Source organism: Nymphaea colorata, chromosome 2, assembly GCF_008831285.2.
Source record: "Nymphaea colorata isolate Beijing-Zhang1983 chromosome 2, ASM883128v2, whole genome shotgun sequence".
In the NCBI taxonomy this organism is placed as follows: Eukaryota; Viridiplantae; Streptophyta; class Magnoliopsida; order Nymphaeales; family Nymphaeaceae; genus Nymphaea; species Nymphaea colorata.
Genome location: NC_045139.1, coordinates 10380741 through 10400615, shown reverse-complemented (window position 1 = coordinate 10400615; position 19875 = coordinate 10380741). Strand labels below are relative to the sequence as shown.

The following is a 19875-nucleotide window of genomic DNA, read 5'->3' as shown; positions in this document are numbered from 1 at the left end:
TTCAGATTATTTTTTTGAGAAAATATGATTGGAAAATATACTCTCAAGTTACTTGTTTTCCGAAGTATGTCTTCATCATGTCATGCTTTGTAAAAGCATGATTTTTAAGCTTTGTTTTTGAAAAAAAAAGATCTTAAAATTAGAAGAACGATGACCATAATTTGATTCAAGAGAGACTATGAAATATTGCAATTGTTTTGAAAATGAAAGTAGTATGTTCAGTATAATTTGTCAAAGAGTTTCCCTTGAATCATAAAGAAGTTTCAATATTTTTCCCTAATTTCATTAACACTTTATTAGAGCTTTATCTTTTGTTACCTAAGCTTCTTATGGACGTGCTTGTGAGTATTCATGAATCATAAGTATTTGTATATGCATGATTGCATGAATTTTAATATGTTTAAGAAAAAGATAAACTATTCCTACTGTAACATAATCTAAGAGCATTACTACTAGGGATGTCAACGGATCAGATTCAGATCGGATATGGTAAGCAATTTAACATCCGAATAAGAAAATGAGATTAGATTCGGATTTAAGAAATAACAACCGATCGGATTCAGATTCGGTTTTAAGTAAATATCCGATCGGATACTCAACCATCTTATCCGATCAGATACGGATTCGGATTCGATTTTAGGTAAATATCTGATCGGATACCTAACCGTATATCTGAATCGTGAATTGATATCCGAATCTGAATTACAGCTTGATATCCGAATCCAAACTATGAGTTGATATATGAATCCAAAATCTGAATCCGAACCGTGAGTTGATATTTGAATCCGAAACGCACCAACTTAAAGTTCTGATTGAATAACAATATGAATTGTATATGAAGGTATAATCTGATTAAGAGGTAATGGCTTTCATAAAGTTGCATATAATAATAGTCAAATAGTTAACATATACACCATTTAACTTAAAGTATTTAAAACTATATCACATAAAACTAATTAATTAATAATTTATATTATATTTAATTAAATGTTTTTGTGTAAACAAGCAAACTATTATAGTTAAGGCATCAACTAAACAAGATATCTAAAATAATGTATTTATTTAATTAAAAATAATAAAAGAACCTTGTACCATGAAATTTCAATAAAATGAGTATTTTTAAAATATGAACATTAACCACAAATAAATATTTTTAATATGAAACACCTAGTAAACATATTTAATATGAAGTATCATAATGAATAACTTATGAAAAAAATATACAAATCATATGAAAGACTTGTGAAAAAAACATAGAAATCGTACAAAAAATATGTTTTATAATAAATAGAAATCTCAAACACATTATGATATTCACTTTAAGTTGAAAGCATCTTCACTGTCTCAAATAAATATGTTTAATATCAAAAAACTGCTAAACTCATAAAAAAATCTATCAATTTATCAATTTACTTATTTAATCAACCAAATAAATTATTTTATATAATCATATAATTCATTCAAAAGCCTTAGATATTTAATATATAACATATAATTCACGAACATGAAATCAAGAGCCTTTAACTTAATAAAAAAACGACAAATTGTTTGATTTAATAAACTATTTTATATATCATTGGAGTAGTTATATAATTTCGAGTAAAAAAATAACTATTGTAATAAAGGTAAGAGGTCTAATAAATTATCTGATATATCATTGAACATTTTTGTTACGGATGTGAAACAAATTATTTTAATGAACTCAATGAAATAAAAAAATCATTAAATAATGTCTTTTTAATGAAAAATAATATGGGTCACCTGATTTAACAATTATTTGAAGAAAGTATGAAAGTCAAATATACTAGTAAAAAAGAGGAAAATTTAATCAAGTAGGTGCAGACTCTTAGGTGTTTGACCCATTAAGAATGACCTTAACTGTTGATTTTGCCCATAAAAATAAAGAAAAAAATAAAATAAAGTATTTTAGTCTTTGACTATTAATTGACATGCTTCTATCATCATTTTTCCTCAATTATCAACATTGACAAAATCAACTTCATGTCTCAACTGGTGAGACAGAACTCAAAATGTCATTTATAATGAGTACAACACCTCATAAAAAAATGTTTTCAAAGAATTGGATATGTGAAAAAATAGTTTTAATTAGTTTTCAATAATTAGTTTGATGTTTAGATAACACACTTAAATTCATTTCTTTAAAATTTTAAGTGAAGCCAAAACATAATTTTTTTTTACACAAAAAACTTTCGAATTGTTTTGTTGCAAAAGTCAAACTATAGATTTAAAATTTTAAGTGAAGCCAAAACATAGGTTTTTAATTTTTTTTTATATATACGATAAACTTACGATTTGTTTTGTTGCAAGAGCCAAACTATAGTTTTAAAATTTTAAGTAAAACCAAAACATAATTTTTTAATTTTTTTTATATACGATAAACTTATCAACAGATATTTCACATTAAATATCTTTTTTGGGATTAATTTTTATATTTTTAAAAATACTTATTTTATTGAAATTTCTTGATACAAGTTTTTTTTTTATTAATGTTAATTAAGTAAATACATTATTTAGGATATCATGTTTAGTTGATGCCTTAACTATAATAGTTTGCTTGTTTACACAAAAAAGTTTAATTAAATATAACATGAATTATTAATTAATTAGTTTGATGTGATATAATTTTAAATTCTTTAAGTTAAATGGTAATATGGTAATTATTTGATTATTATTATATGCTACTTCATAAAAGTCATTACATCTTAATCAGATTATACCTTTTCATATACAATTTATATTCTTCTTATGTTATATTTTTAAGTTGGTGCGTTTGGCTAGACCTTTTACCCAACCATTTAAAGAAAATTTCCTTGTGTAGGAATTGAAGAAAAGAAAAGAAAAGAAATATTGTTATTTGATGTCTCAATTAAAAATAAAAGAAACATTGTTATTTGATGTCTTATTAGGATTGTTTTTGGGTAGTTATTTTGATATGTTCATTGTGGTGGGGTTTTCAGTCTCATGTTCAATGGAACAAAATCAATAGATTTTGCATACCTAATCAGTTGAAGTTTGATGACGTTCTCAACATAGAATGGCTCGGATGACTTATTGAGAAATAATTAAATGTTCAACATGATGAACATTGAAAAATTTACCTTGAAATATTGCTATAAGTGAACTGATGTTTTTTTTTTTTTGGAACTTTCTTGGCATCTTTGTGTAGGTTTTTTTTGTGTTTCTTGATTGCTTTTCTTCTACGGTTGTTTTTTTATTCTTCCTGGTTGTGTTTTCAGTGATTTGTTTGGAAAGCTTACATTTTGTATTCAATTTGGTTGCTGGTGTAATGCACAATTTACAGGTTAAGTAGGGTTAGGAGCATATGGCTGCTGTTTTTGGTGTACTGTATCTAAATCGGTTCCAAACTCTTTGTCATATATTGCATTTAACTTATTCACAGGAACAAAAACAGCCAGCTGCCGGTGCAGGGGGTTGTAATCATCCATCTCTCTTGGCTTTTATGAAAAGTCGGGCATGGCAAAAAATGGTACCATCGCTACAGATGGCTACTGAATCTTCTCCCATTGCCATTTATGATGTTAATTTAGATCATTACTGGTGCAAAATGTAACAGCAATAGTGCCTCTTCACTAACATGTGTGTTCTATAAGTAATTCTTTATGGACACCACTTTTACTAACATTTTTTTATCTTGGGAGTAGTTGCATCAATGAAAACTTCACTGACACATTTTCCTTGTTTACTGGTGCTTTTCCATGGCACTAAAAGGTCACTTTCTTGGCCTCATTCCAGGTGCATATTAATCTTTTATCAAGTTTCATGACAACTGAAAGCTCCAATTAAGTTCCACCATATTGGACCAAGCAATTTATGTATTTAAATGTACTGTCCTCAAAATTCAAGGTACCAATTGGTTAGTGGCGCCTTACCTTTAGCAAGTTTACCATAAGTAAACATGACAATATGTAAGTCCTTGTCCAATGTGATGCCTATTCGGGATTAAAAGGTTTGTTATAATCGATCAAAAACCAACTGACAATGTGCCATCTTTTACAGAGAGTAACATTTTTAATGACTAGTGCCAAATATTAAGATTAAGGCTTTCGAATGCTATCACAATATCGAGGTAAGGGAAGGAAGGCTGGTCGCTGGTTGAGATCAAAGGTCTTTCAATGTTATAGGGAATAATGGATTTTCTGATCATGAGTGAAAGAATTATTTGATGAGGAAGAAGAGATTATGCACAAGTCCTCTTCTATGGAGCAAGAGGCAACCCTAATTAAGAGGCTGAATGAAGAGGCAATAGTTCTTTTTTATGTTTTTGGTTTATTTGCTTATCCAAAGCAGAGGCACACATGGATCTTACACCACCAATTAGTTGAACCTAATTAGTAGTACTTAAGGTCACCTTGCTTTCCATCAAGTAGATTGGAGCTATAACACATTGAAAAACTTTTCTGCTGTATATCCTTTCAATCTTCATTTAAGATCAAAATCTTTTGAAAACATGATGAGTTGCAACCTCCGAGCTCAGGTTTGTTAGCTCCATTGAAACCACTATGCTAACTGCTTGAGGAGACAGGAGCTTTCAAATGAGGGGTCAGGGAATGTCCCACTTTCTAATTGCACAGCCACTGCGAATCAAAGTAGCATTGAGGTTATTACAAAGGGGTCAGGACATTTTATGAGCAGATTCATGAAACAATCAGAAAGTGTTTTCGTGACAGATTTGTGAAACAATCTCATAGTAACCCTGGTGCCAAACGACCCCAGGAGATAGACGGATAAAATTCGACTTCAAGTGAGAGCAGAATACAAAACTCGAATGTTGGCTAATTTTAACTTCTGCTCATTTTCAACTAGCTGTCTCTCATGGTAACTGTATGTGGACGAGAACATCGACCACATCAACATAATGATGGCCTCCAATTTGGTTGTGTGGTGTTTTTTCCCTTGGCATTGGTTAGAGATAAGGAAACATACCCAGTTCCTTCTAGCCAGAATTAAGATCAGGTCACACCCCCTTTGTCTTCCATCTAATAGCATACAATATTCCCCGGTTCACACAGAGTAAGAGAGAGAGAGAATTCGTTTGTAGCAAGCAGTCATCCTTGTGGGTGCCATCTATCAGAGTTTTTGTAAAATACCACCTAAGTTTTTTATAACTTTAATCTGAGGTTGACATTGCATTCGTAAGAACGTGAACGGGCCAATTAGCGGCACATAAATGTGCCACACTCTCTCTCTCATTTATTTCTAAGTTAAAGTTGGATATTTTCCCCTTTACAATTTGCACTCTGAATGAATTACCTTCGTCAATGACTTTCCACGAGTAAACGCATAGAGAGGCTATGAAAATCTATAGTAGACTTTCTTGTGGTCAGCTGGAGCTTGATGATGGCTTCGTGTGTGTGCTACTGGATATCTACAACGTCCGGGCCCAAGCTGTATATTGAAATGAAAACGATCGATACATTGCCTTCGCAAATGAACGTCATTTATGGCGGGATCCAAGTGGATCCGGTCCATGATCTATAGATGTGCTTTAGCTTTTCCATTTCCCACCTACTTGTGCAGGTGGACTCGTCCGATTTAAATTTATTTTATATCTTGGATAGTGATTTCTCAGCTACGCATATGCATTGCCGACAAAAATGCTTCTAGTTACGTACCTACTTGCGCTTCTCTTTACGTTTTACTCCGTCAATTCTTGTTCCACTTTTTTTCCATTGGAAAGTTAGCCAGGTTAGACAAGGCACTATTAACCAAGAGGTATGCACTCACGGTTTCAAATGGGCGATATGCGAAGGTGGTTATATACACAGGCTTGTGGCAACTATACCCAGCATAAGGTCCAGCTTGGAGTCTGCCAGGAGACACATGTCATGCATAAAGAATTATGCACGATACAAGCCAGCGTACATAACCACCTCTCAGCTACATGATAGAACAAAACTTTATTTGAATGCCTAGAAAAATCTTCTTGACCATTCACCCATCGGCCGGGAAATCATTTGAGGAGTTGAGGATAACTTTGGCTGCACCAATGACACAGCGGTACCATTGTCAGAGTCATTTGTTGTGCCAAAGGGAGAATGGGGCGAGAGTATTGATCTCTACGCACTTATGAGCACCACCAAGCGTGTCCCACATAAAGTGAGAAGAAGAAGAAGAAAGAGGAGGAAGAAGAAGATGAAAACACAAACCAAAATACAAAATGTGTCACAGATTTTACACGAACGCATGTTTAGATGACAGTGAACGGAATATTTCAAGAAGATGGGAAAAAGATAAGACTAGATCCCCAAGATTGAAATGCAATATCAAGGAGGATGTCTCTAATATCTATTGAATGCGTGATATGTGTACCCTTTGACTTGAAATTTAAACTGATTTTTCCTTTAATATGGAGAAACTAGCTTCCGTGTTTGGAAGAGATTGTAGTTCTTCTCTTGATATTGTTGTGCGTTTCTTCGTTCGATTCCTGAAGTTGGTATATTGTCTTTTTAGTTTCTTGAGTTTTTGCAGATCAATGAAAGACACTGTCTGCAGATCGATGCACTGTAAATTGAAGGAATTGAGCTGAAAATAATGAAACCATGCATACAAGTTGGAATTGACAATGTTAAATGATTCCTTGGCATATGCACCACAGGTGTGCAGGGCAATGTGACTGAAGAATAAATTAAGAAATGCATATGTACGCTACTGTGTGGCAGCTGCTCCAATCGACGCAACAGTAGATTATGCATGTAAAAGGGAATGCAAAAGAGAACTATGTACAAGAAAATGACAGATTTTTTAAATCTTTCAAAATTTTTTAAGGGCATCGATATAAAAATGAAAAAAGTTGTCCGAAAATAAACATTTTTCTCTATTTGGCATGAGCAATCGCCAACACAGTACTCACACCTGTCTTTGCCCCTAATCAAGAACAAAAGAGATTTTTATTTTTTACCCATTAATTTTCATTAATTTTGACTGGACACCTTTCACATGCATTCTCCTCTGACGATATATGTCAACCGAAACTAATTTAAACCTAACAGCAAGTGCTATCCGCCAGATTCAAATTGAGAAAAGCATAAGGCATCGCTCTTCTGGAACCAGTCGGACATGAGGTAGACATGTGGACCTATACTCAAGGTCAACCCTTTAATGAAAAACAGCCACATGAGTAATTAAATCCATCGATGAAGCTCATAGAAATTACCTTCCTTGGAGCATGAAACTCTCAAGGACATTCTTCTACACATATATATATATATATGTGTTGATCTCAAAAAATGATTTTTTTACTTGTTTTCTTATCGTTTTGCCTAGATTATGACGTGTTGGGATTTGTCGAACTTAGATCTAGCAATATAAATGCATTTTTATCTTTCATCTGTTCCTCATGCCACCTCATTATGATATTTAGCAGTACAGCTGGTTGGGGTTGTGCTTTCAATGTCAGACACCTTGTCAAACAAAAATGTTTCAAAGAAAATGGGTCCGACCCAGTGGCCGAGCCACATAGTGACTCATGTGGTAGTTGTTCACACCAATCTCTTAATTTTTTTTAATTTTTAAATGGACATCTTTAAACATTTATCATAATATATATAAGTGGCCCACCAGATATTAGTATGTTTAGACAAGTGCCCATCCAGCCAAGTTTTGTGGCTCGGCCATCGGTCTGACTGGCTTTCCTTTTCCTCTTGAGCAATAGGCAGTGCCTCAATGCATGCCATGGACGTGCATTTTTCGTTGACGAATAAATAAATGCAGGCAAAATGGGCTCCAAATAGTGTCAGCCAATTGTACCACGGGGTAATCAATTTCCATGACATTTCTTGCCTTATAAGATACTTTCAGGAATCCTTTTTTGTTTTACTTTTTTAAAACCCTTCCTTTGTAGTTCTTGCGGCAATTGAACAAGCAACGGTAATAATTATATTTTGATTCACATTTCAGCACTTGAATTAAGTTTCTTGTCTCCTGGAGTTATTTTCATAAAAGTGGTGATATATATGAGTTCTTAATTTATGTCAAAAAGTTTAGGAAATTAATAATTGGACAATTGAATTTTACGTGTCCTCGTATGATCCTATCCATATATATAAGAAAAGCACATATATAAATTCTTTGGGTTGATTGTTAGGCTCTCACTCTCGATCTCTTTCAAAATTGTTCTTAAATGCCCGTTTGATTGCCCCCAATTTCACAGTAGAAGGCACAAAAAAAAAAAAAACCACGATTTAACTTTTGACCCTGCCCGTCACGTGCTTGACAAAAAAAAAAACCACGTTTAGGAGTTCACGGCTTCGACTTTTGTCCATGGATAAATGAGAGAAAATTACATGCGCCATCTGTGCAGTAAAATAGAAAATGACATTTTGACAATTTATTATAAAGAAATGTCCTCCATAGTTTTTTAAGTTTTTTCATGTTCTAATTTTCAGTGTAAATTAACCATACACATGTAACCATATTTGTTAAGGCCAGGAAATGGGTGGGCTTTTTGGTTTTTTAAGATGGTTTTATTCACGAAAAAATAATCATTTGTCTCCATGGCTTGATTCCCTTTATCCTCACGTTCAAGTACCAACAATAAATAAACAGTACACTATCTCCTTACGAGATGAACGACCTGCAGACAAGGTGGGCTGTGGGGTGCTTGTCGGCTCTGGATCGCATTCCTCTCACTCACTTGGAATTGACAACAAAAATTAAAGAGAATATTTTCTTAAAAAATAAACAAAAATATAGAAAATATAATTAAAAAGCTAGTAAAATATTCTGAAAATAGTTGATGTTGAGTTGACGCATGGCATTCCTGAATCCTTTGCCACCATTGATTTGATTTGAAATGAATATTTCAAGCTGGATTAACCTAAGTCTGATAACACCAATTAAAGTGATTATTGCAAACTACTAAATTTGGTTAAGAGTAAAATTTGCCTTTTTCTTATAAGAGGATGGCTTCCTACTTAAACATTAGAAAGTAGAGAGGATTTTGGAAATAAATAAGATACATGATTCTTTTTCATTAATTAATTAAAGAGAAGCAACTTCTCCGTTGAAATTAAGTCATAAGAATCAATGCGAAAAAGACCTTTTTAGATGCGTATACAAAATTTTATTATATATAGAAATCAGATATCAACTTTCTGCTTCACAGGAGCTTGATGCACATGGAATTTTTTTTCTTTTCTGTTTGTAGTAAATTCTTAGGTCGTGGAAATGAAATATTAGATCCCCATATATTGCATACATTAAAAAAGTATGTCTTGTTCGTTAGAAAGTGGTGACAGATAAAATGTTTTCTTTTTTTGCTAAACAAGTTAAGCTTTCACTTGTAGGCTCTTGAGAGGCACTGATTCATAAATGCCAATTTCCGTAAGTTGGTCAGCGCATGATGGCATAAATAATATGGACAATATACCTTGGTCCCCCCTAACTGATCTTCCTTACTTGCAATAATGCCACTTGCCGAGCAGTGGTGGAGCCATGTTGAAGCTGTTAGCTGTGGACAATTTCCCACATCAATTCAAGGTTACACATGAATATTATTTCATCCAAAACACCGATTCCAATTCAACGATCAACTTGAGGGATTGGAAACATATAAGGAACATGGAATGATATTATTTACGTATCCAATCGTAGAGAGATACAGATAACAGAGTCTGAGGTCTTTTACCCCAACAGTAAGATGTTAATGGAGTTCTATAAATGTCAGATGGGGTTTGCTCCAAACCCATCAGGCACACTAGTAGCTAGCTAGCTTCCTCATACTAGTGTTCAATACTTAGCAAGGGAAGGAGAAAGCAAATGGGGAGTCTCGCCATGGAGGGCGACAACCACGACCAGCCACTTCAGGTGGTCATGTTCCCATCTCTAGCCTTCGGCCACATTTTCCCTTTCGTCCATCTCTCCAATGCCCTTGCTGCTAATGGCGTCAAGGTCACCTTCCTCACCCTTCCCTCCATTGTCGCCAAGATTCGCCTCGCCCTCGACCCTAACATCCCCATCCTCAACTACGAACTCCCCCCCATCGACGGCCTTCCGTCCGACGTCGACACCACGGCTCGCTGCAGCGAGGTGCTGGTCGAGCTACTGAGGCAGGCAATGGACGCGACGCGGCCGCAGATTGCTAAAATACTCGCCAAACTCTCCCCTCAGGTCATTGTCTTTGACTTCGTCCAAGGCTGGGTGCCGGAGGTGGCGGAATTGCTGGGGATCAAGTCTGTCTACTTTTGTGTCTTCAATGCCATCAGCATTGCTAGCACCATCCTCTTCGGCGTGACACCTCACCAGAGGCCATCGCTCTGGCGGCTGAGGCTGCCGCCGAGGGAGCTGCTCTCCATCTGCCTTAGCCTGAAGCCTTATGAGTTACGTTCATTGCTCTACTACGCCTGCGGATCCGGCCCAGCGGCTTCCTACTTCAGCCGGCTGCTCTCCTCCATGGCTTTCTGCGACGCCATTGCCGTGAAGAGCACCTACGAGGTGGAGGCGCCTTCAATTAAGTACGTGTCTTCTCAATACCGGAAGCCGGTGCTGCCCACCGGCGTGCTCCTGCCAAAGGCCCCAGCCGGAGACATAGAGCCGAAACTGGACGAGTGGCTCAACAAGTTCCCAAAGGGCACGGTTGTTTTATGCATGTTCGGAAGCGAGACGTATCTGTCGGTGAAACAAAAGAAAGAGCTGGTTGCGGGGCTCGAGATGACCGGATTCCCGTTTCTGGCTGTGCTGAACACTCTCGCCTACGCGGCCAAGGCGAAAAAGCAAGAGTTGGAGGTGGAGATAGGAGAGAAGGCAGGAGGAAGGGGGATGGTGTGCAGCGGGTGGGTAAACCAGCCGCTCATCATGAGCCATCCGGCGGTCGGGTGCTCTATCAACCATGGTGGCGTGAGCTCTATAATGGAGGCGGTGGTGGGAGGGTGCCAGTTGGTGATGTTACCGTTCAAAGGAGACCAGTACATGAACACGAAGCTGATGGTCAAGCAGCTCAGGGCAGCAGTGGAGATCAACAGGAGAGCTTGGGACGGGTGGTTCACCAGGAAGGCCGTAAGGAAAGCAGTGAGGACGGTAATGGTTGATGGTTCCAAGAAGGGGACGTTGGTGAGAGCCAACGTTGCCAAGTTGAGGGGGATCCTTCAGCAGCAGGAGTTGCAGGAAGACTATACCAAGGGTTTCATAACCATGCTCAAGGAGTTGGTAGCTTCACCATGAAGATTGTCAAGCTGCCATCACGTCCATACATGCATGGGGTCTCTCTCTGTCTCTTTTGTGTCTATATATATATTCAAGTGTATGCAGTATACAGATGTATAGCCTAGTAATGTTCAATAAGCTATTTCTCTCTCTTCCCTGGTCTCTCGCTCTCTCTCTCTCCTTGTAAACCGGTTGTCAGTTTCCATGCACCCAACTGTGCATTGTTTTCAAGTGTATTCTGTGGCAAGAACAGTGTTGTCCTTAAATTTCTTTACTGTATTTAGTTCAGTGCTTTTCCCACTGCAATTTCACGTCTTTCATCAGAAGTTGGCTTCTCATGAAGTTTTAAAGTGAACCATCAATCCGCTGTTGCCTTTACCAAAGATGGCCAATTGTTGATCAGTCTCAAGTCAGTTATAAAAAATTGTATTTACTGAATAAATCTTGAAGCGTAGCTGAGCATTGCCAGGTGGGGCGATAGCCGACTCAAACATTTTCTCCTTAAATCAGCAAGTATTGAAATAGTGCATACAAATTGGATTAGGAAACAAATATTAAAAAAACATTTTGATATTTTTTCTTCATATTTCGGCTAACAACTTGCACGTCGGGGCTAAAGGCAAGCTCCGCCATTGAATTGACTGAAGGAAAAAGATCTCCAATTATAAATGATCGCTAGAATTTGAAATCATCAAATTACGGTTACCTTCATGTATTCTTCTGAACTTTGTCCGACAAAAGCAAGAAGGCTACATATGTAGATATCAGTGAGAAAAATAATGCAGTCTATTTACTAATTACTAATGTGGTATGCTTTTGTTGGTGTGATAAAATATCTATGGTAAAGTTAACGATTCGTCAACTTGATAAAACCCTTTATCTTACTTTTTTGCATTGCAAAATTCTGATTTATGATTTGGGGGGCCGGCGGAATTTATTGTTCTCAAATCCGAGACTATCAAACCCCACCTAAAAGCTGGCGATGAAATAAATTCCAATAATCAACCGAATGTGAGGAGAAGTTGAAATAAGAAATTTATGTGAATTCAACAAACATCTAAATCCGTATTAAATTGGTACAGAATCTGACTTTGGATTTTGGCATTAAGGAATTCCATCGTATCCTTTAAACAGATCGGAATCTAGTAGGTGAAACTTGTTAACGCCTAGATTGTCAAGCATCAACTCATAATCGAAAAATTTTTAGGGCCTGGCCGGACAATTTCTTGCCCTGTGCCCAGTGAAAAATCATAAATATGTGGCCACCGTTCAGGATTATGGCTGAAATTGCCTCTTAAGATCGTCGATCCATTGCCATCCTGCACCCTAATTGACTTCAATCAGACCATCTTAAATTTTGGTAAGTGGATGCACAAATGAATTTCGTCAACCGTAAGATAAAATATTGAATGAATTGGTCACGTCCAGTTCAATAGCCTGGGTGAGACACAGGTTGAACCACAAAATACACCTTTTTTCTGTCGATTTTTACAAACTCTTTTTCTTTTTTGCGTCAGCAAAAGCCCGAACCCTTTTTTGGTGGTGTTGTTCACAGTTGAGAGGTGTGCTTCCACATTAATTTTTTCCCTACGTTTTCATTTTACTTTTCCAAATAATTCTTGAGTCTCCAAATACGTCATCCACGCTACAAGAATATTGATCTTCAGTAGCATTCATCAAGTCTCACTGAAAGTATTTAGTGGGGGAAAAAGTATCCCACACAAGAATGCCATTGAAAATAGATACGGTGATTCCCTTTACCGGCAAACTAAAAAAGACCTTTAAGTGACACTTGGAAAGTGTCATTGATTTTTTTAATGGCTGCCATAGCATGTCATTAAAGTAGCTTTCAGTGGCATTTTTAAAACACCATAGTTGGTCTACTGTGACATAGAAAAACTGCCACTGGAAGGTGCCAATAAATACATTTAATATATCATTATCAATAATTTATGGCAAACAAAAAGCGCCACTATAGGCTCTTCAGTGAGACACATTGCATGCTATTGTTAGTGTTCAGTGGCAGATTGAAAATTCCGCCAGAGTCTTTGCGTCGCACATATTTTCGTACGCTCGTGTGCGAGGGAGAGAAAATACATTAATTCAAAAGTAGCAATTTTATTATCCAAATTTTTTTTGCACAATTAATGGAGGACTAAAAACGTACATAAACTAAACTTTTTCTCTCCAAGAGAATAAAGTGCTTCCCAATCAAATTTTTGCCAGTTTTGGAGGACTCATATGTGGACTCATCTCCATGTCATCTCATCCTTGATCTGTGTTGTATAGAGATCCACTTCATCCTTAGTTATACATAATTCTGACCCATTTGCTGCTCTCTGTGTTATACTGCAAGGCAGAATTCTTGTACCAATTAACTTTTTATATGATTTCACTGAATTCAAATCCTTTATATTGCCCAATTTTTTTCTCTTGTACTTTCGTTTAGTATGGACTCGTCTTCGAGATAGCAAGCAAGAAATTCAAGTGTTTTTATCCCAAACTTGTTTTGTTTTTTTTTTTTGCATAAGACAAACTGTGGTTTGTATTTAAAAAGAGAGAAAAAGACTCACCCATTGGTAAGAAGTTCGTCCATTCTTAATGCTTTTATTGGGGGTAACTAGACTAAAAACTAGCCTATTTGCTTTGCACATTTCTACATTTCTAAGGGTTTCCATATATCTTATATGTATGTGTACTTAAGTTAAATAAATTTTTTCAATGATTAAATAGAACATTGAAGACATTAAATGATATCTGGTTTAAAATATGGTACCCTCATGGTAGAAATATGACTTAGAGTATTTTAATGAACTCCAAATAATAGCAACTTTGTAAAGATGATATTGAAATATAGAAATCTTAAATAGTTTAAAAAATAAATTGTACAAAGAGATATGCTTTAAATTCATTTAGGATCTGCCATTATTGTCATTAAAACTCAAGTATAAAAGAGAATTTATGATTATATGTTGCTTGATTAATGCTTTGACAAAATATGGTTGGAAAATATATTTGTATGTTGCTTGTTTTGTAAAGCATGGCTTCATCTTGTCATGCTTTTGTAAAAGTAAGGTTTTCAAGTTTTGCTTTTATAAAATAAAATCTTAAATTAGAGGGATGATGGCTATAGTTTGACTCATCGTAGGGCAAATAGGTGGAGCCTATGCAATATTGCAATTGTTTTAAAAATCAAAGTATGTTGGAAAAGAATAAAATTTTTAATGTTGAAGAAAAAAATATTCTAATATGTGTAAGTGTTTCCTTTGAATCTTAAGGAAATTTCAAGGATTTTGCTCTAATTTGAATAATACCTTATTAAGGCTCGATATTGCCTTACTTAAGCTTATTAGATATGTAATTATGACAATTCATAAATGTCATAAGTGCTTGTATATGCATGATTGCATGAAAGCTCTATGTTTAAGAGAGAGATAGAACATTCCTATCATAAAGTACATCTAAGAGCATTCTTACAATTGCATGCATCTAAAGTTCCTTTCATTTGAGATATATTTTTACCTAAACAAGTTCGTTATTGTGAAACTTTCCAAGAACACAGATTTGGGTTGTAAGCCACCACTCATAATTACACTTTCAAAGAGAGAGAGATAGAGAAAGATGTTTAAAAGAAAAAGAGAGACATATATAAAAGAGAGAGAGAGAGATGTATCAATGAAAAAGAAAGAGAGACAAAGAGAGTTGAAAGAAAAAAAAAAGAGAGACTAATAAAAAAGAGAAAGATATATCAATAAAAAAAGAGAGAGATACTTAAAAAAGAGAAAGAGAGATTAATAGAAGAGAGAAAAAAAAATATCAACAAAAGTGAAAGATATTTAAAAGAGAAAAACTATTAGTAGAAGAAAGAGAGAGAGAGAGAGAGAGAGAGAGAGAGAGATTTAAAAGACAGAGAGAGATACTAATTAGAGTATTTGCTTTAGTAACAAGGTACCTAACTTTTCCATAGAAATTATGCTCCAAGAAATAGTTTAGAAAATTTTTGACTTCGTTATTTTTATGTAGGCTGGGAAGGAACTGGGGCTCATCGAAGTGCCTAGGCTAAGTTTCCAAAGCCTCTTTAGGGCTTATTTTGAAATACTTTTGAAATAGACAAAAAGAAGTCAAAGGATGTAAAGACAGAAATTGAAAATGTCTCATTTAAAGTCACTATTTGCAATAAAAAAATGTCCCTCTCACCATTGGGTATGGGTGGGAACCTGAAGAAGAATCATCCATTCTAAAGAAACTTTATGAAGAAAGCTTCTCTCGTGCATCAATCCCATTAAAGAACCTCTTCTTAAGGAAAATCACTCTTTTGGAACTACTAATAAGATGGTCAATAGGCTGCTTTTCAAGGGAGTGAGGACTAAAACGTATGTAAGATGTAGTTAAAACTAATTGTAAAGGTGACATCAAAATGCATATTAGCATGTACATATTTATAGGATTTTCCACGGGTTAGATAAGCTCTCACCTCAAAAATCAATATAAAATAAAGGAAATCTCCATTTCCAAGCTCTCACTCTCATCATTCATTCATTTATTTACAAATTGAAAAATCAGCTATCTGTAGGTGCACACCATCTATTTTGTAGAGATATAAAGAAAACATGGAATGGAAGACAAAGAAAGAAACAGGTATCATGCCTAACCAGATTTATAAAAAGAAACGAGGATTTAGCACACCTTGTTCATACTCTCAGTGCATTTTAGGGTGGCTTTTTATGAAAGAGAGGCTACATCCCTTGTTATATAGCCTAGTTGGAGAGGAGATGACTTATTCAACGAAGACCCCAATGTGTTGGAGAAAGTCTCTTAGGGCCTTCCACAATTTCCCCTTTGAGCAGCTCCTTGATGGTGGAAGTCGAAGAGGAGGAAGTGTAAGAGAGATTGATGGTGGAAGTCCAAGAGGAGGAAGTGTAAGAGAGAAAGAGATTTAAGGAGGAGATCATGAGGAAGGTTTTAGGAGGCGCTTGATAGATTGAAGGATATGTGTTAAAGGATGGAAAAGCATGGATTAGAGGAAGGAGGTCCAAGGGAATTGTAATCTTTTTTTAAATGTAATTAACCTATTATCTAGTCATTATTGTCTTCAAAATAACGTAATTACATTAATAAGGCTAAATTTACCCAAAAAAAGAGTTGATTAGGGTTTGACTTGCCAGGAGCTGCCTGCCCCTCCAAGGCCTGCCCACCTCAGCTTGACAAAAATGTGGCTAGTTTGAAAAATATGAAGAGATTTCAAAAAGAAAAAAGCATTTTGGTTCATTTGAGGGTATTTTGGAAAAATTAAAAATATTATAGAAAATAACTGTAAGGCATAGATCCTAGGGCATGGGAAAGTCTGTGACTTAGATTTGGATAAAAAACAGGTACAAATGCCAGGGGCAAGTCAATGTTGGCATTTTTGAAGCCAGAAATGAACACAAATAATGGGTATGGATCTCAAGTATGAACTTAGACTAGAAATGGATCAAAGGCTTATATTTAGATATGGAACAAAAGCTCAAAATGGATTTAGAATTTGGATCTGGGTCTTGGATTTGGATATGAATTGTGATAAAACATGAAATTGGATCTAATTTTGGGTACAAGCTGAGGATTTTGATCTGCACAAGGATATGGATCTAAATTTTGGACCTTGGATCTGAATCTGATCTAAATGGTCTTTGGGATTGGACTTGAGACGACTGGGGTCCAGAATTGGGAATAAGATCTAGGTTTAAATCTGAAATAATGTTTGGGATCTAGGTTTGGATATGGAAGCCGGTTTTAGATCTTTTTGGATCTGAAGGTTTGCCTAGGATATAAAGCTGGGATTTTGAGCCGGTTCTAGGTATAGTGGTATTTTGGATATAAATTTTGGATTAGAATCTACATCCAGATATATGTTTCTATTTTGGATATCTAACTGGGATTTGGAAGCTAAAGTTGAATCAACAATTGAAGTGATAAAGAAAAGTCTAAAAATACTAAAAAATAGTTAAAAGCTGACACATTGCGGTCTTAAATGGTCATTGAATCGGTTTGCCATTGACCGTAGCCAATTCAAGCTGATCCTGACAACATTGAGAAAACCTCTTAAAAGATGAAATCCTAACAACTAAATACCTTGAAGAATAAAACAGTTGTTAGTTGAGTGCAACCACCCACTAAATCTACTGGAACAAGCAAAGTTAAATTAAAGAAAGTGATGGCAATTTAAAGCTAGTAAAAGATAGAGAAGTTAAACTAGGAGTCAGATTGAATGGCTTTCGATCCAAAGCGAAAATTATACATGTATTAGAAGTATGTTGTAATACTTCAATTATCAATTTATGTCATACGAACCAAACATGGACTCAAGAAAGGAGATTGAAAGCAAACACCTACCTTCCTTTATGTTGATGTATTCACTTTCTTAAGTGATTCAAATGTAGGTAGTGTTGTAAGTCAGTTATTTGTGGTTTTGTTTGTTGGAAGTCTCCAGGACAAAGTCTCGATGCACTAAAGGAGTCTAAAAAATCATTAAAATATTTCGCTCTGCCACATTAGTTTCTTCAAATTGTTTGTAAGCCATTGAGTGGTGTGTCAGTCATTCATCTGATAAGAGATGGGGATGTATTTTGCAATGTAAGTCTAAAGAGGTGTGCGGAACAACAAAATTCATGAATTCTCTCCCTCTTTGTGTTTCTTGGCATTTCACTACCGTTGCATTGCTCTTCATTTAACTCTATTCCAATTCCTTTTTCAATACTTTTGTATGCTCTTCCATTGTTGTGCTTTCTTCTCTAACAGTTAGTACCAGAAAAAAATATCGCATCCATGGGACCAACCAATGCTCCTTATTTGGATAGTGCAACGCCACCTCCAAACTCTTCAAACTCCAATTCACTGCCTGATTCCTCATGCGATTTGAGCAATACTGAGATGGCAAGTCTGTTTTATCTGCATCATGCAGATAGCCATGGAGCAGTGCTGGTTTCACAATTGCTTAATGGAGAGAACTATGCAAGTTCGAGCAGGGTTGTGTTGATGGCAATTTCTGCTAAAAACAAACTGGTTTTCGTTGATGCATGCAAGATCCGATGACACTGTTAGATAGCAGAGACAAATATGACAAGGGGGTGTGATTGCTTTCAAAGATTGGACTACTACTCATCAAAGCTGCCCTCAGAATTCCAGAACAATAATAAAAAAAAGACATGAAAAGTCCTCCGCACTCCCTCTCTAAGTCACTGCGAGGGGGTCTGGCGGAGAACGGGAAAGGGGTACACAAGAAGGCTTTAATTTTTTCTTTCACTGTTTTTGTTTTTTTGTGCTTTCTTTGCTTTTAGATATGTTAGGATCGCAAGAAGGCTTTTACTTGCATCTTTCTACTGTTTTTGTTTTTGTTTGTTTTGGCTTTCTTTTCTTTTGGATGTATTAGGATTATACATAAACAAGGAATATTCTTTTCTTTTCTTTTGGATGTTTACGTCCTGGCAACCAGTACTCCATGTTTATCTTCTTGTTGGGGCGCACTTTTGGTTTCATTTTGTTGTTCAAGTAGTTGACTGTAAAAGAATAGCTAATTGAGTCGCTACTGTGGGCTATAAGATTATTTTTCAATTATTTTACATCACAGTTTTTTTTTTTTTTTTTTAAGTACTGCTAGCAGAGTTGCGGTTTAACATAAAAGGCGGCAGCGGCTAATTTGAATTCAATGATCTCTCAATTCTAAAATTTTCTATTTCAATGAAACAAGGAATTTTCAATTCTGGAATGAAGATTCTAAGTTATGAAACAAAAGTGGAAGTTGAAATTTGATGGAAAATTTCAATTTCATTTTCAGGTGGAATTTTGATTTAAAAATTTTCATTGGAGAATCAAAATTCCTGACCAATCAAACGTCCCCATAGAGAATAGAAACAAAACACTTTGGAACTGCTAAGAATTGATTAACAAATACAATTTAAGTTAACATCTATGCTTACCAATCAAGTCTCATATTTAGTGAGCAACACGAAGGAATTTGTGCATTACTTCTCCAACAACACCAACGGCAAGCAAGAGAGGGATTCCTAGTTTGTGAATGAGATGCAAGAGCATAAATTGATATGAGAGGGGAGGAGGGGAAGGAGAAATTGTTCTAACTGTTGGCTAACAGAATAGCTCCTCTCTCCCTGCCATCATCCCGGCAGCTGAGGCTCTACACACAAGGAATTGGTCTGTCTTCATCATGGTGGCTAAGAGTCTCCATGCAAGGAATCAGTTACACCTTATCTTAGTGGCCAAGGGACCTGCATTGGAGGGATGCTAAGGAAGCATTTTTTGGGCCGATATAAACCACATGAATCGTTTCTCTTTTCTGCCACTTCGCTGGCGACAGGCAATTCCAGAATCAGTTCTCTTTTTCAATCCTCTCTTCAATGGCGATTGTAGCTAGACCACCCTGGATATTTAGTAATGTGGAGGCCATTATTCAAATGCTAGAACTGGCGTCGACAATGGCGATTGACGCTCAATTCTAGAGAAAGACAGTTTTCATTTTTCAATGGCACACATGCTTTCCCATGCCATTGAATATTGTACTTTGTGCAGTAACATTTAATCGGCAAAAATTGAACATCCTCTGAGATGGCACACTTAACTCGAAAGGTAGTGAGATCTGCATCGACATGTGTACATCCCTCATATATCTATGCCATGATAAACGGTGGATATTGAAAGTAG

General features: G+C 35.8%; 1 protein-coding gene across 1 annotated transcript; it reads left to right on the top strand.

The window, feature by feature from the left end:
• The first annotated feature begins 9713 nt into the window (after window positions 1-9713).
• On the top strand, window positions 9714-11487 carry LOC116247234 (anthocyanidin-3-O-glucoside rhamnosyltransferase-like). Its single transcript, XM_031619272.2, has one exon. It carries the CDS (start codon window positions 9799-9801, stop codon window positions 11197-11199), a length of 1401 nt encoding a protein of 466 aa, XP_031475132.1. The 5' UTR covers window positions 9714-9798; the 3' UTR covers window positions 11200-11487.
• Window positions 11488-19875: the final 8388 nt, after the last annotated feature.